Source organism: Dromaius novaehollandiae, chromosome 9, assembly GCF_036370855.1.
Source record: "Dromaius novaehollandiae isolate bDroNov1 chromosome 9, bDroNov1.hap1, whole genome shotgun sequence".
NCBI lineage: Eukaryota > Metazoa > Chordata > Aves > Casuariiformes > Dromaiidae > Dromaius > Dromaius novaehollandiae.
The window spans coordinates 13,982,544-14,006,270 of NC_088106.1; the positions used below are offsets into that span (position 1 = coordinate 13,982,544).

The 23,727-nt window shown below is 42.9% G+C and overlaps 1 protein-coding gene across 12 annotated transcripts in view; it reads left to right on the top strand.

Annotated features, from left to right (window-relative positions):
- Window positions 1-23,727, top strand: part of LPP (LIM domain containing preferred translocation partner in lipoma) — a 367,548-nt gene that overhangs the window by 271,673 nt on the left and 72,148 nt on the right. For all 12 annotated transcript variants that reach the window (XM_064516781.1, XM_064516778.1, XM_064516782.1 and 9 more), the window contains one exon: window positions 10,540-10,663. In XM_064516781.1, coding sequence (XP_064372851.1) covers window positions 10,540-10,663 — 124 coding nt within the window. The remainder of the gene's footprint in view (window positions 1-10,539; window positions 10,664-23,727) is intronic.

Consider the following 23,727-nt stretch of genomic DNA (forward strand, 5'->3'; position numbering starts at 1 on the left):
TGGCTCTCTTCCTCCAAATGCCATCTCCTTCCCTCTCTGCAAGCAGGATTACCCAACAACCATAAGTACCACAGCAACCTCAGATCTTCACTCTGGTGCCTGCAGGTTGCATGGAGAAGGTTGAGACCACTTGAATATCATATATCCATGGTCAGACTTCCTGCAACATTTTTCAATAGCTGATGACCCCCTGCTTCTTTGCCTGTCGGCCATGATTTTACCACTATGTGGGATGTGTGGCTCCCTCCAATGATGCAAAATCATTCCTCATCTCTTGCTGCCCTTTTCTTGTTTCCCACCTCCTGCTGACTGTGGGAAGCTCCTGAGCAGGGACAGTGTTTCAAGGAAGCCCTGGAGCTTTTATCTGAGTAATACTTAATTGCCCTGGACCGTATTATGGAAGAATTATGACTTTGTTGAGAAATTTCTATTGCTGTGAGCCAAATGAGAGATCATTTTCATAAGTACATTGGGTGAAATAAATGATATTCCGCATGATAGGCATTTGCCCTGGCCTTTTTCCCTAAGTGCAGTATAGAACTTGGCACTGCTGTGTTCTGAAAATATTATTTCTGATTATGGTGGGGTAATTCATAGTGAAACATGTGCAAGTCTCTTCTAGAGTAAATGCTGCTCAGGCATGATGTTCATTGAAGGCTGCAGCCTTTCACTCTGTCCAGACTCTTTTCTTGTGCTGTGTTACTCCTTTGCTCCTGATGGGAATGCTTAATTTCACCACCTCTTTCCTTACCACCAATGTAACTTCTGTCGCATCCTCTGCCTGACACTACTCAGCTTCATAGTAGCACCTGGAAGTGGATAGCTAATGCCTTGTGGATGCGAGCTGCACTGTGAGCTTGCTGGCAAACACTTTCCCCGACTGACGTGGGCAAGAAGCATTAGGTCTGCAAGCAAACTGACCGCTTGTGGTGGGCACCTCTGTTTCACAGAAGGAGAAAGGGATCTTTTAAAAGTTTTTAATCATCAGTCATTATGATCAACTCCAATCTGCTGATTTTGTTAAGAACCCATTATCCCAGCTTGGGCAGGAGATACAGAAAGGGCAGGGCTTGCTGGTAGAGATGGTACCTGTGAACTACTGTGAGCTGCCAGGGCAATTGCTTTTCGTTAATTAAATACTGCATCTTTGCAAACGGTATTTTTCATGATGCTAGTTGGCTGAGCTAGGATTCAGACAACCTAATGATACCTGCAGAGGGTTCTTCATGAGAAAAACTAATTGTTTTAAATTCAATAAAGCTTCAGTCTCTTAAAGGTATAAAGCAATTCAGCATCAAACCCATCCACATAGATGGTATAAAATACAAAATTGCTCTAACTGAGGCAGAAATTAGGGAATGAATTCTGATCTTTACTACTTTACATAGTCTTGAGCTATATCAGTACCCTTTTAATACACTTCTCTATGATCTTTTGCCACAAGATCTGGAGGTGCAAGCAAATGAGCTCTCCCTTCGACTCTGAAGAATAGCAATCTTCTCATTATTACTTGCAAATTCTCTTTTCTCTTGTATCACTGGAAAAGGTGTCATTGTGAATATTTTTTGTCATCTTTAAAGCATGGCTCAGCTAAGGAGTAAGCACAATTAGATGGTCTGGGCAGAATCCAGATGTCTGGACTGTCTGTTAAATTTCTGCCTCCTTTCCCTTGACTCAGTCACCTGAGAGAGTCTTGAAAGTCAAACAGAGGATCATATTCAAAGCTTATACTCTGTGATGTGTTTAGAGCTCCCCATCTGCTTTCCAAAGGAACTTGTACTCATTTTGTTAAAAGGGGTTGGGACCCTACAGGAACCACTTCAAGAAACATGGCCTATACAAACCTGAAAGAAAAACAGCAAAGTTTTTAGGGAGAAAGCAACTACACATAAGAAAAAGAGAATAAATGATTCTGATATCAGAACATGAGTAAAATGGAGAAATCTTTCTACCCTGAGAAAAGAAAGAAATAGAATCCTGCAGGAACAGAATTTGCTTTTGCCACACTATTGTTTTAGTTAATATTATTCTTATCATTTTTATTTATAAAGCAAGACACCTCCTGGGCAGCTGAAGGGCATGTTGGGAGACCAGTGATTGTTTTGAAGACCTTGTAATCTTAAAAGACAAAACGTAGACACATGTGATTTGAAAGAGGTGCAACTTGGCAACTGAAGATAATTAATAATAGTCATAATTTGTACTCATTCAGCATCTTCCATTCAAGGATCTCAAAGCATTTTGTAATCATGAGTTCATTGAGACTCTCAAACTCTCTTGAGACAGCCAAGCTTTATGAACACCATTTAAAACAGCAGGGTGCAGGATCAGACTGGTTTAGAATATTGCTAAAGATAAAACTCAGGAATCCTGTCCTCCAATTCTGTGGATGCTAAACCTTGTGCCCTCTCCAAACTGAGAAGCTTTTTTACAGTAATGTATATATATAATTTTTTAATGTTAAGCAAAATATGTAGTCTTCATTTAAGTCACTAGTGTCCTGGGAAGTGTAATGGCCCATGTCATGGCTGACTAAAAATGAGACTACAGATAATGGGTTAAACACATTTGGTTAACCATTTGTTTGCTGTTATAGTTTTCACATGAAAAAAGCTTAGATTGAAACCTGTCTTGTTGATGGAAAGTGATGTGATTTTAAGTTTCTTTGTGTATTAAAACAGAAACCCAATTTGCATACTTTAAGTATCTTTTCTAGCATATTCAGGCATCTGGCAAGAAAGCTATATTTAAACTGTTAATACAGTATGAATGCAAGTTTCACATGCAAAATTAGTATCATTAAAATTGTGAGATTTATTTTTCTTTTAAAACACAAGTGATGCCCTACCACTTCTGTTTTTGTTACCTGATAAGGCACTGCAGCTGGGACAGCCTATTTTTTGAATAGGCGATGAACCTGAACCACAGGGCAGATGGTGCTCATACCCTGTCAACCCTCTGTCACCATATGGTGAATGGCGGTGAGATCCCTTGTCACTGTGGTCCACCAGAGAAGGCACTGGACCAGAGGTGTGGGTGCTTCTGCCCTAGCCACTAAGCCCATTTTGTGGTGCATTTTTTTGTCGTCTGTAAAAAACGGTTGAGCTCTGCCCTTGTGAAGTGCTTTGCAAATGAAAAACTTAAAAAAGAACAAAGCTGTATTATTTCCTTGTGTTTTAGGGCTCTTTCTGGAAGGGTAGGTTTTGATTAGAGAGTACTCGCTTTTAGTGGTCTGTTGTGGCAATGAATCCCACAGGCTAATTGTGTACTGTGTGAGGAAACACACCTCTTTTCATCCTAATGAATTTTTGAGCATTCCAGTTTTTAGGTGTCCCCCTGTGCTTGTCCTATTAAGATGGGGGTGCAGCTTGGCTGGAGGGGAGACCATGAGCCTTGCTTCAGAGTGCACTCACTGTAACCAGATTCCCTAGCAGCCCTGCTTCTTTCAGTAGTGCTGCTTTGGATTTACACAAATGTGCTTTGTATAAATCTTGAGGCTCATCATCTTCCTTGGCAAAAAGCTCTAGACGCTGCTGTGTACCCAAGATGTATAGCCAAGATGACAAGAAGAGTATTCAGACCCATCTACAGCACTTCCTTATGCAGCTTGTGACTAAGACTTTAAGAACATCATCTCCTACAAATGTTTATGGTACCTACTCTGAAATGCAGATTTTGACTTGCTGATAGCAGTAAATATAATGCTTAATTAATTAACACTTTGAAGGCAGCCACTGGAAGCCTGCATTATTATGACATAAGGCAAGGCAAGTTGATAAGCAGGCTATATGATCTTTACTGCTGGTGATGATACATGGGAATGAGAGAGCTCTTGACTTGAAGCCCAGAGAGTGGTGGCAAGGCAGGCAGTTAGAATGAGAATAGAATAAAGCCTTCAATCGTGAAACAAAGAGGCAAGTAAATGTGGGGCCCCCTGATGTAATTTTATGAAGCAGAACAAGCTCTTCCAGCCAAAAACATAGGGCTAAAATGATGCATTCTCCCTATCAATATATTCATGTCAAGATGATGCCCCACTCCCCCTCTCAGTAGTATCATCCAGCTTGTACATTGTATTCCAGGCAGTCCTGGCTTTTTAAAAAAGTGTCTAAAGTATCTGTTACCACGGTAAATGGGGCTGATAGGAAAACACAAAACAAAGCAGCCACCCCTCCTTTTCATATGAGATAAGCCTCGACAAGTAAAACATATTTGTGTAATGATAGTGCTAAAAGGCCATAAGCAAAACCAGGCACCGTTGCACTTGCTTCCGTGTATACATATAAGCAGCAATGGGACATCAATATGTAGCATTTTATAGAGAATCTTACTTGAAATGTAGTTTAAATCTGTTGTTTCCTGAAATAACATGTCAAAATGTATTAGTTGTTTTGCTTTTTCTAATTAGCAATGGCCAGTATTGCTTTGCAAAAGTCTACTTGTTCTCCTGTTAATTTGACTATTATAAACGTACCACAGTGTCCAGCAGAAAAATGACTGTCCACAGAAGTGGAAGCTATCATTTAACACATTCATGCTCAGTGCAGAAGCAAGCACCAGACAGTGGCATTTAGAGATTATCTAACTTTTATAACACCCAGCAAAAGCAACCGGCCCTTTCAGATTCAAAGCATTAGTGAGAACATGAAGAATAGGAAGAAAACCTACTTTGTCTGTTTCCATATAATAGAATATAAACAATCCAAGGACAAAACAGTCATGCTCATTTATTGCTGTGCTTGATGATTAAGGAAACACACCATCTCTGTGTAGTCACTTCTATCATAGAAGCTTGGAGGGCTTTGCGTGCACTGATAAATTAGTGGGGAAATATTGTTAAACCTATTTAACAGAGTAATTAAGGTGCATATATGTTGATCCTATTGAATTCAGCATCAGTACACAGAGACCAAGTTTTTTTATGAGCTAAACGCTAAAAGTTGGGCTCCAGAGTGCCAAAATAGGCATTTGTATGAGCAGCCTAATATTCAGAAGTTCTGGGAACCAATCTGCTATGTAGTGATTCACTTAACTTCTTTTGCATTCCAGCTGTATTGTCCTGCTTTTGAAACCATCAGACAAGATACCTCCCCTTCCACCTGTCTGCATCCCTATTTCAGAATGTTAAAAAAGAGACATTTAGCAAAAATTGCAGGCTGCGATGTCAAAACTGACAAAAAGCTTTTTCTATTATTGTTAATGTTATTAACACATAAAAGTCTGTGGAACTCATTGCCACAAGAGACTGTTGAAACCAAGAGCTTCACAGGATTTGAATAGCGCTGGGAATGAGTATAGCTGACCAAGTAAGGATAGAGTTACAAGAATGAAGTTTAAAAATAAAGAAAAATATCCTCTAGAGCTTTGGAGCAGTTACAAAACTGTCCTATTTCAAAGCATGCCAGCATTTAACAAATGACGGTTCTGCCGCCAGGACTGCCCGCTTCCGCATTTCGGGTTTGCTCCTGCGAAGCAGTTGGTGCTGGGTGCCCTGGGAGGCAGGTAGGCAGTAGGTAACCTGTGGCTCATCTGGGAGGAGAGCTCAGGTACGCCTGCCCCGAAAACTTGCAATTTCAGTCCGCCTGCATGGGCAGGAGGTCATGGGCTGTCGGTGGGTATCATCTCCTGCAGGGCAGCTTCTTCAAAGGAACTTGATGGATTATTCTCCTACCAGGAATAAGCCCAGGAATGTTCATGGCTCAGGGACTCTAGGCAGAGTAGTCTTTTGAGGAATCTGTATGCACTCAGGCAGCTGTAACTTTTCAGTGGGAAAATAAATCAAGAATTGAAATATTTTTTCCAGTGCACCTTCTCTTTAAGAAGAATCAGTTGGCCTTAATTATAGACTGAATTGCAGCTGCAGGCAATCTTGGTATTTCTTTGGGAGCTCGACTCATGAGAGATGTGGCACCATGCTGAATTCTCTGGTCTGAAAGTTTGCGATTGTTTTGGACAGTCAATAACTTTAATGGAAAAGTATGGTCTTTGTCAGGCCATTGAATAAAATGTGCTGAGATGTCAGTTAACTGTTTATTTAACTGATGATCAGTTTTGGTGAGTGAAGTGAAAGGGAAGTGCTAACTTTATGCAGATGAACAAGGAGAAAAAAATGAAAGGGAAAGTAAGTATCAGTGAGAGATGTTTCTGGCTGCCTTTCAATTCCAAATTGGGCTAATTCTACCTTCTGAAAAGAAGATAATTTCCATGTTTCTGTAATTGGGAACACATAATTGAAGTTATTTTCTCTCAGAGAGAAGAAACCTCTTGTACATCATTTGCAAATGGACAGGAAAAATGACCACATACAGTGTACTCTGAGTGATGGCGCATTCATCACAGCATCATCTTTAGATTTCTTTGCTGATTTTGCACAGTGTTTTTTTACTTATTTGGGTAAAAATGTGAGTATGGATGGGGCATGTTCATGTTGGAGAATGCACTTTGCTAACTCCAGAGCTCCCTCTTTCTGGGCAGCCGTTAAATCGGAGACCGTTGGTTACTGGTGCGGTCTGGAGAAAAAAATACATGCCAAAGAAGTGCTGAAGCAAGTGTCAACTTAGTGTACCAAAATAATCACGCAGCGATTCCACGCGACTGCTTCTTTTGACCTGGCTTTTTAGGAACTGAACTTTAATGAGGAAGATGAGCTGTTGTTGCAGTGCTCTTGAGAGCAGCACAAGCAATTAACACACTTCCTTTTGTTCGTAGCATGAAGATATTTTCTACTGCAGGGTTTAACCCTTGGAATGATGGCATTTTCCTAGGCCTCCCGTGAATGAAGCAGTCAGTACAGTGTTCATGAATGCATTCGCAAGTACGACTGTGGTTGTCATGGTACTCCCCAAGGTGGCTTGGTAGTTGGCAGCAGTACCGAGGATTGAACGCAGGTGCTCCTGCTACCAAAGTGCGATCCTCCCTGCTGGCTCTTTGCAGGCCAAGGCTCTTTTCTGTTTTCACTGGGCAGTTTATCATCTTTGGTGTTGCTGGGATTAGCTAGACAAAATGATGGTCAAAGGCTCGGGAGGCCCGCATTGCAGTTCTGCACAGACCACAAATCTGGGCCGTCTGTAGCTCAGGCAGTATATCTTTGTGTGTGCATTGAGGCATCATGGAGGAAAGAGGAGAACACATGAAGATCACTATGGTAGATTAGACAGTAAATTGGATTTCTAGGCAGCCTTGATCAATGTACAGATCAGGAGAGAATAGACGAAGTCTAAAAAACAACAACAAAACCCTGTTTTTTAAGGAAAGCCAGAGTTATATTTTTACCCTGACCTAACAAAGGAGGAGGAAGGAAATTGCTTTGCTGAAACAAGCATTTTAGATCAGACTAAGGATACACTTTTCTCTCTGTGTTTGTGTGCGTGCATGTCCCAACAAACTCTACAGCATGTTCATATGCATAAAATGTGTTTTCCTGGAGGCACATAGTCAGCGCGTGCCGTGCGAGGAAGAAAAAGATGTGCCTAGCACTGCTTAAATGTTGGTCAAAAAGGCACAACATTTTAGTCAAAATAAGTTAAAATGTCTCATAACATTATGGTTGATATTTGTTATTTTTGCTGACATTGGGTACCAGGTAAGAAATTCACCTACTTTAGAAATGTGCGGTGTAGCTAAGAAATATGAGCGCAGCCTATTTATTGTGAGTCTGAGGCCTCCAAGCGTGGCCTCCAAAAACAGAGAAAGTCAGGGAGAACTTCAAATATGGAGATTTCGGCCTTTGGTTTCAAATGGCGCCCTGAGCCAAGCAGGCACGACCAGCTCCCGGGTCCATGGGTGCTGGAAGCCGGCGCGAAGGAGAGGCAGAGGGCTTCCCATCGGTGTGCCCAGGAGCAGAGCACCCTGCCGAAACCTGGCAGGCAGCCCCGGGGCAGCGGGAGGCCAGGCTGGCAGGGGCCGTGCTGCGCCCTGGAAATGCTGCGTGCTCGGCCACGATGCCGGACGGTGCTGGGGGACAACGCGCGGCTGGCAGCTGCGTTTTCAGCAGTGCTTTCCCACAGAAAAAGGAAGGGTGGGTTGTGGTTATGGCACTGGACGAAGACTAACGAGGTCTGGGCACGGATTTTGTCTTCGCCTCAGATCCCACGTGTGACGAATGGCAAATCACTTTACCTCTATGCCTCTCGCTTCCCTTTTTGGGAATAGGCAGCCCCTCATGCCATCTTTTTTGTGTCCATTCACATTATAAGGTCCAAGGGTAAAAGTCCATGAAAAGTCTAGGGAAGGTGTCTCAGTTGTCGTGGTGGCAATGATCATTCCTTTCTGCAAGGAAACTGGAACAGGCACAAGAGATGGAATAATATTTTAAGAGGCTCAGTTGCTTGATTGATTTCTCAGGCTAATAAATCCTTGGCTGCACTTGCTGTGTTAAAATATGTGTTCAGGCGAGATTCATGATCAGCTCTTAGGAGCAAGAGAGCAAAGGAAAAAAATACGGTTCTTCCAAGATTAAATGCTTTACATTTGGCAGCTTTAATTGGCCTATTAATAAGCCTTTTTTTAGGGTTATGTTATTTATTATTTTTAATGAAACAGTTGTCTCCTGGGCTTCTAAAAATAGCCATCAAAAACTGGCCAAGGGCTTCTGGGTGTGCTGGGTCAAGTACCTGGTTCTAAAACTCCTAGTCACGTGGGTGTCCTTACCTCGTCCGGAATGATATATCCCATGAGGGTGGCACTTACCTGACTTAGAGAGCAAATGCAAGTCCTGTGCACCGTACAGGCTTATCTCGCATATGGAAAAATAAGTTGGTGGTAGCTCAAACACGTCAGCATAGTTGCATTTGTACAATAGAGTTTATTGAGCTGTGAATGGATGTTCAGGATTTCCAGATGCTCAACAGCTTGCTCAGAGCAACTGCTAGGCATCTTGAAATCCCGGACAAATGCACAAAATCTTTGGATATTGCTCAGATGAAAATCTTCCTCTGAAAAAGAAAATATCTCTGGGAAAACCTGAATGTATGGTAGGTCCAACCTCTGTTTGCTAAACATATGGCAAATAGACCAGACACAGCCCTCCAGGGAAGTTCATCCAGTCTGTGGCTTATTCCAGGTGCCCTTCTTTCCGGGGGACCCTGGCACGTGGAGGGAGGGCAGCAGGCGCAACTATGTCTTGCATGTGCACAGTAAATTCAGCGCCGCAAAGACGTGCATTCATGCTGCTGTGCTCCCATGGGCACAGCACGTGAGGTAGGTCAAGGGAGGAGCATGGTGGTGTGCAGCCTAGCATGGGCTTTAGAAAAATTAAGTATGACAAGGTCAGGAAAATGCAGGAGTTTGGTTGCTTAGAGTGGCTGATTGAAGTATTGCTAAGCACGGTCTTGAGCACTCTACACTGATTGATATCTCATTTGAAATTTCCTTCTTGCCTGAAAGAAAAAAAAGCATGAAAGCATTTAGTTAATTCTTTTGCAACGCTGTGAAGCTGCTGTTCTCTGTTGAAAATGACTGGCTCAATAAAGATATATCATATCAGGTGTATGTAGTCTCTGTGAGCTATAGGTGACCAGTGTTTTATTTCTCCAGTGATTCTGCATTTTCTTCCAGTTTATGGGTATGATGCATGGAAAATTACTTGCCTCTAGACTAACATTCATAGGACTGGAGTCTAAGGTCCAATCCTTGATGAAAGCAGAAATTAATCAATTAAATCACTTGCTTTACTGAAATGCTGTATTTCATAAATAAGTTAATTTTCACATGCAAGCCTTTCAGGAAAGCAGCGCACACAAGGAAAGCTGTCGTCAGCATCTTTTAATCCTGAAATGACCGAGTTCCTCATTGCACACACCAAACTTAGCTTTTTCTAAGAAACTCTTAGGCACCAGAACGTTTCTGTGCTTCTCAAAATATGCCCATACTTCTGCTGTTTTTCGGGGAGACGGTTCACTGAGATGGACTGCAAATATTTTATGCCAACTCTTAGCACATGAAGGCGAAGAGGTCTTGGGTTCTAAGCACATATTAAAACCTTTGTATTCGTAGTACTAAAAATCTGTGGACCAGCTCCTGCTCTCACTAATGTTAATAGCAGAATTTGTGTCAAAACAAACAAGCAGAGAACATAAGTAGCAGTTAGGGATTATCTATCTGTGTCCATATACTACGCCAGCGTAGGAATGACTGCTTTAGCATCTTTTCTGTTGTGTTGTTAAATGGTGGAAGCTTCTGCCAAATCCAAACTGAAATGCTTCCAAAACCTTTTTCAGTGTTGGAAAATGTTTGTATTGAGTTATCCTTGGAATAATTTTCTCCTTTATTTATTATTATATGCTACCCAGTAGACACCTAATTATGAGGCACAGAACACTTCTCATTCTAAGAGGATATATAGCACTTCACTGAATGTTTTTAGGTGTCCGTTTTCATTACATTAAATGGGATGTTTACTTGCATGAATCCCTCGGGTATTGAAAAAAGCAAAAATAGGACAAAGAATGAAGTTTAAAACTGAACAGCCAGTAGACCATCTTAGTGTGGGGGAATGCTTTTATACCACATCACAGACTGTTTGTCCTTTTTTTTTTTCAGAGCGGGTATCCAAGCTCTGGGCCTGCATCAAGCACTCCTGCCTTCAGGCCTGAGGATGAGCTGGAACATCTGACCAAGAAAATGCTGTATGACATGGAGAATCCTCCCTCCGATGACTACTTTGGTGAGCACTGCCATGTCTTGATGAATCAATCCGTCCGTAGGCCCTTTCTCTATTTCCCAGGTTCTGTAATGGGGAGACCTGACAGCTGTACTGTTAATGTAGCAATGTTCATATTGATGGATTTGCTTTCTCTGCTTGGGCTGAAAGTGTAATCATCCATAGGAATTTCTCTGTAATTTCAGCATAAATCTCGTGCTCATTTGCTGTATGTAAACAGTCTTTCTGGTTACAAAGTTGAATTTTTCAGTGTCTGGTTCATTTTGACACCATCTGTCCTCAGCTTCTTGACTACCAGGCTGAACTCAGATATGGTACGCTGTCTTGCCTGTCTGCCCAGCCCATTCTCATTGCACCTGCAGTAACCCTGGCAGTATAAATGCATTCTGCTCCTGAGGCACGGGTTCTGTTTTCTTGTATACTGGCATAGATCAAAAGGAAATCCATTTTGAGTCGGTCAGGTTGGTTTTACATGGACACCAGTTGGCCCAGAACTGGGTCCAATAGATGTAGGAAAGACGAATCTGGACCGATTGGCTCATTGTATCTGTGTCATCTTTCTTTCCTGGAAAAGATTAGCAGGTGGTTTCCATCTTAAATGGAATATAAATGTGTTATCTCAGGCGTCTATAGGTATAAAGTATATATCTTACCTCATATAAAAAAGATATGGATTCGGAACTGTGCACTGAAGTCAAGAGACTTGGGCATATTTGATACGTTTCCCCTGTCTGTTTAGTTTCTTACAGGCTTGGGTGATAGAGCTGTTAGGAAACAAATCGCTGTAGTTTGTAGAGTTTAAGACCAGGGGAGGCCATTCATTTTGTCATCTTTGCCTTCCTTTTTATCACCACTTCTTAAAATTTTCATTTAGATTGCCCCCTAGGTCTGTAGATTTTAGTTGGACCAAGCATTTCTGGCTTAAAGAGACTTCAGTGATTTTGTTAAATCAAAAGTCAGGTGAGACCAAGATTGCACTAATGAACAAGGACCTTGCAGTGACAAGGATTTGATTAAATGAGAAGGCTGAGATCTTCCCATCAAACGTTGCCCCGCGAGATGGGGTGGACATCAGCCACATTCTCCATCAGTACCCTCTGCATCTCATCTTCCCCCTCACAGCTGGAATGTCTTCTCTACAAACCCTGATAATTGTCAAAGCCGGTGATTAGCATAGCTCCAAGGTGTGAGCCAGAATGACTAACCGAAGGGAGGATAACCAGAGGGCATTTTCTGTGCCACTGTAGAGCTGTGTTTGACTTCACCTCTGCCCCATATGCATTTGTGCACATTCTGTGATGTTTTAAAAGGGAAGCAACAACCAAACAAGCATAACATGTATTTAGCTATTAGCATACACAGGAAAGGGGGAAAAACCTTTTTCCTGTTCCCTTCAGTCAAATGGCTGAAGCCCTGAAGCATGAGGTTTGATTACAGTCATTTTCTTAATGCAGAGCTGTAAGTGGTATGAGCAGGTTGAGGGACTGAAGCCCAACCCATTCTCCCTGTAGCCCAAGAAGAAGGGCAGGTGAACAGACAATGTGGAGATTCACAGGATCCAAGGTCAGAGAGAACCTTGCCATTATTCAGCCCAATGTCTTACTCCCAGTTTCTCCCAGGAACTTGATTGAATCATGACTTAAAAAAAAAAAAAAATCTAATCTTATCTTAAAGACTTCTAGCAATGGTGAGTCAACCACCTACCCTGATAAGCTGTTCTAGTGATTAATTTTCCTCACAGCTCAGAAATTGCTTCCTGAAGTGGAGCTTTAGTTTTGTTTAGCATTTGTATTTATGAAGCTGAAAAGCTAGGGTTTTGCATGCTAATACTATACCACTAAGATGGCTCTGCTCTGTTAGGGACTGTGGTACATCAAATCTTTTTCATCCAGAAGGGATGCATAGCTCAAGGGGTTGGGATATAAAGTCTCTCAACATGGGGTCATCAATTTGATTATCAGATGTGAGGTCAGACTAATGCCATGCCACTAGCTCTTAATTCAACAGGAAACAAGGAAATGGAAAGCAGGCTCCAGAGCATTCAGAAATTTTGCCAGTGTTGTTGTTATGAACAGTAGCATGATCAAAGACTGAGTGATCATGATGCAAGCTGGAAGAGTAAAACCAAACAACTCCAGTTCTAGCTCGGGCAGGTGATGTTTAATTACAAGCTGTGCTCTGACTGATCTTATAATTGTACTGAGTCTGTGCCACTGAGGGTCATTGGAAACAAAGCCTCCAACCTTGGCTTTCTGGATGTGCAGAAAGGCCACGTGTTGCCTGAACTCCTCCTCAGTTCTCTGAGCATGTTGTGCTCCATGCAGCAATTTGGGAGACATACCCATAGCTAATTACAAACCTACCAAGAGGAATACAAAACAAAAACAGCAGTCCTGGGGCACAGCCACTTTTTCTGGTTGGATAAAAGCAGAGGTGGGTTGCTGTCATCCTCTGAGCTTTGTTTCAGTCTGAGCTACTCTTGCAGGAAAGAGGCCTTTGGGATCACAGTGGATGAGGCCTTTTGATATGGTAGTGCAGACAGGGAGTTTTGTACTAATTCTGGCTATGTCAGAGGTAAACATTGATCTACTTGAGCTGTCAGCCTGGTACCTTTCAGTAACTTTATGCTCATGTGGAAAAAAGAAATTGAGTGTGGCAGGGAAAAAAAAGAGTCTTTCAACTTTGGTTAACTGTTTGAACCAATCTCTCTGCCTTTATTCTTTATTTGTTTAGTGTGGTAGCGTGGATCGTACAAGATTCATATGGCACATTGATCAAATAATCAGAAAAAGGACAAATGGGCAGAGACATTGACTCTGATTTGCATTAAATATCTTCTGCCTGAGGTCTAAATGCCATGGTAATTGTAGCATACCAGATAGCTGTCAGCTAATCACTTTTATTAGTTTGAATTTGGAAAACTGGATTTCAGCATATTAAAAGTTGGTTAAGAGCAGATAGGTTTTGAATTGAGGAATCTAATTAACCTTGCTAGAAAGCTGCAAGGCGTTATATTAAGTCATGAAAATAATTTGTTGGAATAATTACATTTGAACTGTCAGGCTGGAGAAAGGTCATTTTACTTGGCCCGTCAGCACTCTGGATCGTTTCTGTAACCATCTTCCTTCTGCAGTTTTACTTTCTATATTTCTGGTTTTGATCAAGCCATCTTGCCTCTGGAGTCAGCGTGGGCAGTGTGGAGGCTCCTGGGGAGGGAGGAGGAGTAGGGGCCACTAAAGATTTGTTGCTCTTAGCTCTGATAATGCTGGCTGGTGCTGCCGAGAGGCTGGCGGAGCTGCATTCAGGCACAGGGCAGCTTGTGGTTCCAGCGGGCCTGTGTTCCCCAGGACGTGTCTCTGCAGCTTCCTTGGGTGGAAGTAACTGAAGGTGTTTTCAGACACAAGGGAATTGTTCTAGGCAGTCATCACCCTAGAAGGAAATCACCCAAGCACACAGACTTGGTAGCCTGACCTGGCTTATGTTGCATCGCTGCAAAGGCAAGGTGCTTGATGAAGAGGCAGAAGGAACGTGCTGGAGACCCACTTTGGAGCAGCACGATCACAGTTTGTGGCTGTTGGTTGCCTGCGCCCACCACAGCAGCAAAATGTAGTCACTGAGAAGTCCTTTAGTTGCCATTGGCATGGCAGTGTTTAAGCATGGAAAGATCATCACTGAAAATAATAATTTTTTAAAAATCTATGTGAATTGTTAGGAGTTAAACAAGCATGCTGGGTATGCTGCCCAAGTTACCTGTGCCATACTGCCACACTACATCTAAGTGCTCCAATCCTTGGCGTGTCTCTTCTCACAGCCCTTCTCTAGGTGATGGAGTGACTTGCCCCCATTGCCCTGGAAGTCCCTGGCAGATCTGCAAATTGAAGTCTCCCAAGGCTAGGATACTCTTCTCTCCTTACTGCTGATTCAGTTGCTGATCTGTAATAGTTGGTTGTCTTTAACTGAATCCCTTTTTATTAGGAAGGATTCCCAAATGTGTTACGCACTGTGCAGTAGGGATGCTTTCTCTCTGTCACAACCCTCCACAGGGCTGAAATGTGCTATCACAGATAGGCATGTTTGATTTGTTCAAGAAAAAAGAATATTTTGTGGAGTGGAATTGGGTGGGGATGGGGGAAGAGAAATGGAGATTGACAAGAGATTAGGATGAAACTGTCAAAATTTTTTGTTGGTCAACATGGGGCATTAAAGCCCCTGATTTTGCATTAGAAAATGCAAAAATCACAACTGTTCTGGACCACTGTTTCAAGCCCCATAGAAAGAAATGTCTTCTGGCAGCTTATCAGTCTCTATCGTCAGGCAGTCAGTGCTGATTAAGACTGGAAAAGAGCCATCAGGGCCCCTCATCTCCTATTGCCTTCTGGACTATATCCCAGCTGAGTCACTCCCCACAGCAGAGGAGTTTCCCTGACTGGTGGGAAGAAACTTTTGCTAGCATTTTACTGTAAGCACTCAGAGCTACCAAAGGGGCCACCAGTTTATGTATCTGATACCACAGCAGTGTCCTCTCATAGTTCCAGTGTCCAGAAGGGATGCATACCGGGAGAAGAGATGTCCTAAGATGCTCCCATTGAAACTTCTCAGTTTGGTCATTCAATGACCTTGATCAGTCTCTGAGCTGACACTTCAGGAGCTGTAGGTTTTCTTGTGCGTATTTACCAGATGTGATCGTATGCCCAGACTTTCATAATGGCAGAAGTGGTGCAGAGCAGGGAGAGGATTGAGGCCAGCAAGCAGGATGCTTGGGTTCTTTTCCTGCTTGTCATTTTCCTGTGAGACCTTTGGCAGATCATTTTGCCTCTCCACAGTCACTTTTTTCCCTCTTGACCCTATTTGCTGTGAATTTAATCTGCACAGTCCTTTAGACAGGAGCTGATTCATAGTAGTTGTATGAGTGCCTCCCACAGAGCAGCCTTCGTCTCCAACAGTGCTTTGAGATGCTGCGTCAGACTTAAGAGTAACGAATGATAAGTGGCATTGGTATTGGATCTGTCAAGGCTCTGTCAGCCTTTCCACTCACTGGCTTTGTGTCTCCTTTCGGCTTCCATCCACCAGCTAAAAATGCTTCACTAGGACTAGAGACCTGGTGTCAAATGGTGTTGAAGGCATTCCCTAACTTTGCTGCTTGAGAAGCAGGACATGGCTTAGCATGTAGAAATCCAGATAAGATATGGGAATGAACGTGATAGCTTCACAGATGCTAGAGAGGAGGAAACTCCCTAGGTTGACCAATTTGAACTTCCTTCAGTTCATGGTATTTTTGTTTCTGTTGAAATGGCTCCGTGGACTGAATGGTTCTAGTATTTCTAAATTAAACATGTTCTGCGTTGCATTTCAGTCTTCGTCAGGCGTGTCTGTAATCATCTAATTTTTATCTACTCAGGTAGCCTTTTAGTTTCATCTGAATTACCACAAAAAAAAAAGAAAAGTAAAGTTGGCATATTTTGCATGTATTCCCAGATCTCTTCTGAAAAGGTTATTACTAAAAGATGTGGCTTATTATTAAAAAAAAACGTAATTGCATTGTAATTTTGCCATGTAATGTGATGTGTCATGCCTTTTGTTTAAAGATGGGGGTTTCTGGTGCAAGATAGCATACGTTCTTATCTGAACAACATCTGGGTCAGAAAATAGTAGGTTAGGTTTACAACAACTGATGAGCCGACAGTCATTTTCTATTATGTAACCACTCACGGAAGCAGGAAGAGCAGATATATAAAGGAGACCCTTTTAGCAACTGCAGTTTTGTTATTATTTTTCACTCCGGAGCCACGCTCCGGGGTTTGCGTGTGGGCTCCAGCGGCCAGGAGCAGCCTGTGCTGGGGAGGTCATGGCGCGGCGCCGTCAGCATCCAGCTGTCCTCTTGCGGGCTGCCGCAAGGGGAGGCACCCTCCCTCCGCTCCCCAGGGGCTCCAATTACCCTGGTGAATGGCTTTCAGAGCCTCTTTCTGCAGTCTCACTTCTGTCAGTGCACGCCACCCCTGTTTGTCTTGCTTTCAGGGAGTCCTGTGACTGCCGGTATCCCTGCACAGCACGTGCGGGTAGGGTTAGGAGAGCAAATTTGTAAGGACAGACTCAGCACAACCAGAAGAGTTAATTTTGGCCCACAGATCCAAGTGAGGCATGAAAAAGAGAAGGCCAATGAGCGGTTGGAGAGCAAAAGATACCATGTGTGCATGCATTGATCTCCAGCCATGACAAAGGCAAGAGAAAAGAGAGACAAAGACTATGGGCAAAGTGGCTTTGAGCTGATTTTGGCTGTATTTCAGCATTTGAAAGACCGTCTAAATGGGTGCAAAAGTTTGATTCTTACTGCTTTGATGGGATCCACACCCTAGTGTGCAGTAGCTGTGGGAGAAATGTTTTGGGAAGCCAAGTACCTAGGTCCTTTTTGCCTGGGATCTTAGCCCTATGAAATATCGAGTGTACATGAATGAAGATGCAGCAGAGGCAGCCTTCAGAAGTTAGAGAGGGTCACACTCCTGTAACCTTGACCACCTGCTGCTCAGATGTGCCAGGAGGCAGGAGACTCGCATGTTCCCTTTTTTCTCTTCTTATACACATAAGGCATGATGAGACTTTGCATCATGAGTTTTTCTGTCAGTCACCTAATTCAGACATTACCACTGTTTCACGTGATCTAAGTCTTACATCAAAAACAAAATTACCACCTAATAAGTTCCAACTCTGGAATTATTACTGTACGTGATAAAATGTCAGATGAAGCAGGTAGCAGGCAGTGTGACTTTCTTGGTGTTTTTTAAGTCCCTGGTTTAGCTTGAATTGCTGGCAGTCAACTTAGTCGTATTTTTACTTGCAACTGATTTGATTCAGAAGTCATTTAATGGAACATAAGTACAGAGTATCAAGCTAGCATTTTAGCAAAGAAATCTTCATGATCACCTATGTGCTGTGAAACAAAAGTGTGTTGCAGGTTATATTTGGAATTATTTTTGTTCCAACAGTCAGTAAATGAAAGCTGACAATTTCCTGATGTCTTCTAAGAGGAGTGAAATGTGATAATGAATATCAGGGATGTGTCTTTCTTAAGTATAGCAGAACTCTATGAGATTTCTTCAGTATATTTAAAAATTAACATATTTATGGAAAAAGTTTAATCTATGAGGCTGGAAATTATTTCTTGTATTGCAGTCGTTCCCTACATGGGCTAGGCACTGTACAAATGGATAGCAAAGCTCAACTTCCTTCCCAAAAGACTTTGGACAATGATGAGGCTAGTACTCAAACCCCCGAAAGTTAATAGCTCCTACCTGAAAACAAAGTAAATCTTTCTAGCTTTATTTAAGAAAAAATTCAAAGAGAATCCACCTTGTTCATGATAAACTTACATGCCACAAGTAAACTCTCTGTGGAGTAGAATGGCTGAAGAATTGATAATGAGATATCAAGACTTTGTTCGCAGGTCATTAGTCCATTGGTAACTCAGATCATTAAGAACCAGAAGTGTGACCTACCTTTTGGCTGTTTCCTGCCCCATATGAAATGAGTTGGCTGCTCTCAGAGGGGGTTCTCTGCGGGTACATCATCACCTCACTAAAAACTATAAATTGTGGCATTCAGAGGACCCCTGGTTGGGAATCTCCTCCAGGAGATGAGCTGAACGCAGACTGTTAGTCTAGGGACATGTAGGTTGAAGAAGGTTTGTTCTCTCTCTCTTCCTGTTAGATCTGTTTTATGGAGATGAGTGAAACCAGGATTTTTCCATCCTGGATTTCATAAGCACTAAATTCTCACACACAGGTATTTTAAGAGGGGGTGTATGTATGTGTGTCTATGAATGAGTGAGAATGTTATCTGGACTGCAGTTTTATAGAAATAATTTTCACTTCAGGTAGTGTTTTGGAGTGTTTTAAGCCTCAAAGCATCCTTTTTCTGGTCAAAACTTAAGGCTAAGTTGATGAGAGATATATAGCCAGTCAGTCTTGGAGCTGGAGTTGGAAACCACAGTTCTAGTCATGCAGTATTGAACAAATCTTTGTCTCTGCTAACATGAAAACAGTTTAATTTCTCTTTTTTTAGAGTTAGTTATGCACATGACCCGGCATAAATGAACATTTTTTTGCTCTTTTAAAACTGAAAACAGCTCACCTATTGTTTGAAGCTGGTTGCAGTAAATCTTCAGTTGCTTCAGTGTTATTTTATGGCTTATTTGTACTGCAGTAGTATCTAAGGCCTGCTAGCAAGACTGTGGTCACACTGCGCTATGTGCAAATTAAACATGAAGCAGGAAACAGTATGCATCCCTCAGAGCTTCCAAACTGAAAAAACAGCAAGGACCAGGAAATGATTGTTGTCTTTAATTTACAAATGAGGAGCTGACTGGCAGAGTTTAGATGAGTCACCCAGAGTCATGCAGAGAACCAGTAGCAAAGTGGGAATTGAGCCTGGAATTCCTGCAAGTCCCGTGCCTTACCCGCAACCATGGCCTCGCTCTTGTTTTATGTGAAAATCAACAAAATAGACTTGCGAGCCTTCTCTGATGAGAAATCACAACTGCTCTGAAGGCTCTTCCCAGCATTTAAATTACAAGCTCTATTTTCCAGGGTTATTAACATGGCTATGAAAATAAGAAAGGGAAAAAAAGCGCTTCAGGATCACACGTGGTAATCTTAACTGCTAATATAATGTACCCACAAACGCTATCGCATTTCAGCATTTAGATAGTTCATGGCTATTACAAAAATTGATAATTTGCCATCATAATCTATTACTTTCCAGTCTAACACCCAGCTTTCCATGGTGTGGCATTTATTATTTCTTCTTCTATTGGTGCTTGTCTCATGTGGTCTTTTTTGGTATGGTCATTTGTCGCTTGCCAGTAACTTTTTGGGGTATTTTGAGTGTCACTTGAAGGGGGGAAAGCCAGATTTTATCTGAGAGTGAAATGTGCTAAAGAAGAATTAAACAGTGCTGTCTCATTTGCTGAGTGTTCTCCAGCAGCCCTTTCTTTTCTGATGGAAATGCATCAAAACTGTTTGGTTTTTTTCATTTATTTTTTTTAAGGAATCGCTTTGACTCAGATTGTGTGAGATGAATCATAACCCACTTTCTCATCTGAGACATGTGAAAAAAAAAAATTCCAGCTCTGCTGTCAATGTCAGCATAATCAATACAGAGTGTTTTTCGGTGGTGCACAGAAGTAGGGGAGCATTAGAAGAATGAAAAGAATCAAAAGTAGCAGAACTTTCCTGCTGCTTTTAGTGGGCTGCACCGTCGTCGCGCCTGTAAATGCACCTTGCTGTTCATAGTATCATCCTGGACATGAGCGCAGTTTTCATGTCTCTGGCTGCAGCCCAGGGTCACAATAGGTGCTCAAAAGTTAGGAGACCCTCATCCCAACCTGGCAGGCAACTCAGGAGAAGCCAGCTCTGGCAACATTTGGCATGCTACCAGCAGCCAAGAGTAAACCTGTTTTGACTTGTGAAACCTGCTGTCAGATGTCACCCGCCCGGACTACGCCAGCGCAGTTTTTGTCAGCTGATAAGGAGAGCGTGTGGCAAAGCACAGAGCCTGTCCCATAGCCAGGTTGAGCCAGCCCCGCAGAGGGAAATGGAAAACTTCAGCAGCCCTAGAAGCGCTGCGGCTGTGAACTGGAGACGGGAGACCACATCTGATATCATGTTGCCGGCTTTCATTTATGAACTTGCTTGTTTGCATTAAATTCTCTTTTTTTTTTCCTTGTGCGCCTGCCTAAGCATACAGAGAGGTTGTGTAGAAAGTTATCTCCGCTTGTGTGTGCTGAGAGCAAGAGTTTAACCCCTGAGAAAGTACGTTCACAGCAACAGGGTCAAAAGGGGACAGCACAGGTAGGTGTACAGATACGAAGAGGTGAGGAAATGAATCTCCACATTGAATACAGTGGTTCAGTAAAGTACCCTAGTGATAACATATATTTATAGAGCATTTAGAAGTGCGAGTGCAACCACCTTCCAAAGGGCAAGACACTCGCCACCAGTAAAGACAGGCAGCTAAGCTTGGGATGTGGATGATTTTCTCTCCTAGATCCTTCCCAATTACTGTCCCAGTCATACTAAGCTATTTGTTTAAAGCTGTGAGTCAGGCTGTGTCCAGTCAGCAGCAATAGTCAGCTTTAATAAACAATTTCCCCAACAAACTCTGGCTGCAGACAATATCTTGAGAAGTTAATAACTTACTATCTAGTAAGCACATGTTCTGATTCTGTCTGCGCTGTCGGGCAAACCAAGCAGATGATGTGCAGCCTTTTATGTGAGGGCAGGTTGGGAGCAGGGGAAGTTTCTTGTGGGGTTTTTGGTTATTTTTGTTGTCATCTAAAATTATACTCTGGAAGAAAACAGCATCTGAAATGCCACTATTTCCTCATTATCTGCTTGCCCTGCAAAGAAAACAAATGCAGCTTCTGGCTTCCAAAAAACCTGCAGGAGGCCCGATGTCTTTTACCTTGGCCTTTCTCTTGTGTTGATGCATAGCTAGGGCATGACAGTACTGACTTTCCACCTGTTTTTAACTCTGGGATTGTTTGTCCTCACATGAGCTAAGGAATTGTGTCTGGCTAAGCTTTCCTAGAGGGCGACATTTGGAAGGGATGCTAGTTTAGGTCATTTATGCTCTGCAGAGCATTGTCATGTGCAGTCAGCTCTTTTGGATGGGAAGGTCCTGGCGATCTGCGTTGCCAGCGTGGAGCTTATTCTAGTCACATGTTCTCATTGTCCTCTCCACAAGCTGGACAGCTGCTTCTCATTTCTGCCCTGTGGCTAATGTCAGTGAGAGTCTTAAAATGTGTGCATGTATATATATATGTGTGTGCATGTGTGTGTGTGTAGTGCAGGATGCCACATGGACTCTCAGCTGCTGGTGGCATTCCCTTCTTTCCCGTTCTCCATCTCTACATCAACTGATCCAGCTGTTGGTGCCTGCATGGTCTTATGAAGTGTGAATGTCTCCAGCGCTGACAAATTCTGTGTGTGTGTTTGGAGGAGGGAGGAAGGTGTGGAGGGAGGACAGGACAGTGGAGCCTTTGGCTACAATAAGAGTGGATGTGGAATCAAGTATATCTTTAGATGTCTAAAAACATTGGCTTCTTCTAAAGATAAAATGCCAAAATACAGGCTTCAGCGCTCCATGCTTGTGTAATTCCTTACTGGCCAGTACTGATGCTGAAAGAGCCATAACCTTTCCTTCCATGTATACTCAGTTTCCATACGAGGCCACAAGGCGACGAGGAGGGAAAACAGGGGGGCTACTCATAGGCAGAAGTATTTCCACAGTTTTTTTCACAGGAATAATTCAATAGGAGAAGAAAATGGAACATGTGCACTACAGATGTGCACAGTTGGTGAGTTACCATCTCTGTGGTATCCCTCCTTTGGAGGGGCGGGTAAGGGGAGTCCGAAGGGGTGTGTCAGCCATATGGCCAGGTCGTGATGAAAGCTTGTCGTTTAGACCCTTTGAGTCTCTGTGCTACTGCTGTCTCGATGCTGAGTGACGACTGGGACCTGCTATGTTAGCTCACATAGAGGAGGGACACACACTTGGACATCGAGAGGGCCTAGGTGAGAAACTGCACAGATAACACAAGCTTCAGGATGCTCAGCAGGAGGATCAAGGATGGCTGTTTGAAGAGGGGCGTCCCTCAAGCTTAGGGCAGAGGAGTGTTACTGTTCTGGTGTCACAGATCTGTGCCCTGAGCTAGCCTGTGTCATGCCATCTTCATCAGCACAGGGCTTTGTTCAGAAGGCCTGTTGATCTAAGTGTGGCTTGGCCTTTTAGACAGAAGCAGTATTTCACAGAAAGCCAGTTGAGATCCTGGCTTTTTTTGTTTGTATGTTCTTTATTTCTTTGCTCTGATTATGGCAGGGCATTGGGTGAGGTGCACTAATTAAGGTGCTTAAGGTCTTCCAACCACAGCTTCCTTGTGTTTTGTACAGCTGTGTGGTGTTCGCAAATGTTCTCACTGCCGGTTGCCCTTCACAGATCCGCTTTGTTTCATTTAGGAGGGCAGGGAAGAGGGCTGACCTGTGGCCTTGGGTCTGGTGTGGATGACCAAAGTCCTGAGACTTGGAATAACAGGTGTTACACAGACAGTAGGAGTGGTGTGCATCCAGCAAATGTCTGAATACGAGAACTCTTCCGGCCCAGGAAAATTGCAGCTGTTCGGAAGAATGAGTAACATTTTACGGGGTGACGTTCTGGAGCACGGTCTAATCATGACACATAGTGGGTCACTTCTCAATAGGTGTGTGTTGACTAGAAGATGCTCAAACTGACATCAGCTTGGCTAGAAATCTGGCTGGTTAAATATAGCCTAAGCTCTCAGGAGATCTGAGCATGCAGTGGCTACGTACTTGAGCTCTGGGGACAGGGGAGGGCAAAACAAGATGCAGCGGAAATAACAATGTAAAATGAGAGATTCATATCTTTCCCCTGGGCAAGTGTTTTACTAATTTTGTATCTCTCTTAGCTAGCATTGTCCCATGGTAGCCCTCAGAACCTCAGAAACAGCTATTCCCTGGAAAAGGCTTTTTCTTTATTGCAGGAAAGAAGTTAGATGGGTCTTTAGGCTGTGGTTTCCAAAATGCCAGCATGTCTGTTCCTTGTTATGAAGAGGTTGCTTTGGTTTTCTTGTGAAGTGGTGTTGGAATGATAAGCACCAGCCTGGTAAAATTCAGACTTTTTCCAGGTGTTTTTATGTTTGCATATGGACCTGAAGCTTAACTTAAAAGCTTGAGCAATCACCTGTTCTAGAACTGATCTGGAGACTTCCCAGGAGGTGCAATATACATGTTATTTCGCAGCTCCTCATCTGTGCAGGGACTGCAAAGGGCAGGCTTGGAGCAGTGCAAAACAATGAAAGATGTTTCCAAAATGTGTGGAGCCTCAAATGCTTTGCATTCGCATTGGGTCTCACTTTGCTTCATTTCTCTGTTTTGGAACTTGCTTCTGCATGCTATAGCCTTTCACCGGGTGAAGATCTCCCACACGGTTTCTGATGTCAAAGTGTGAATAATAGCTTCCCCGATCTGCCCATCACATCTGACTTTGTCAACACAACC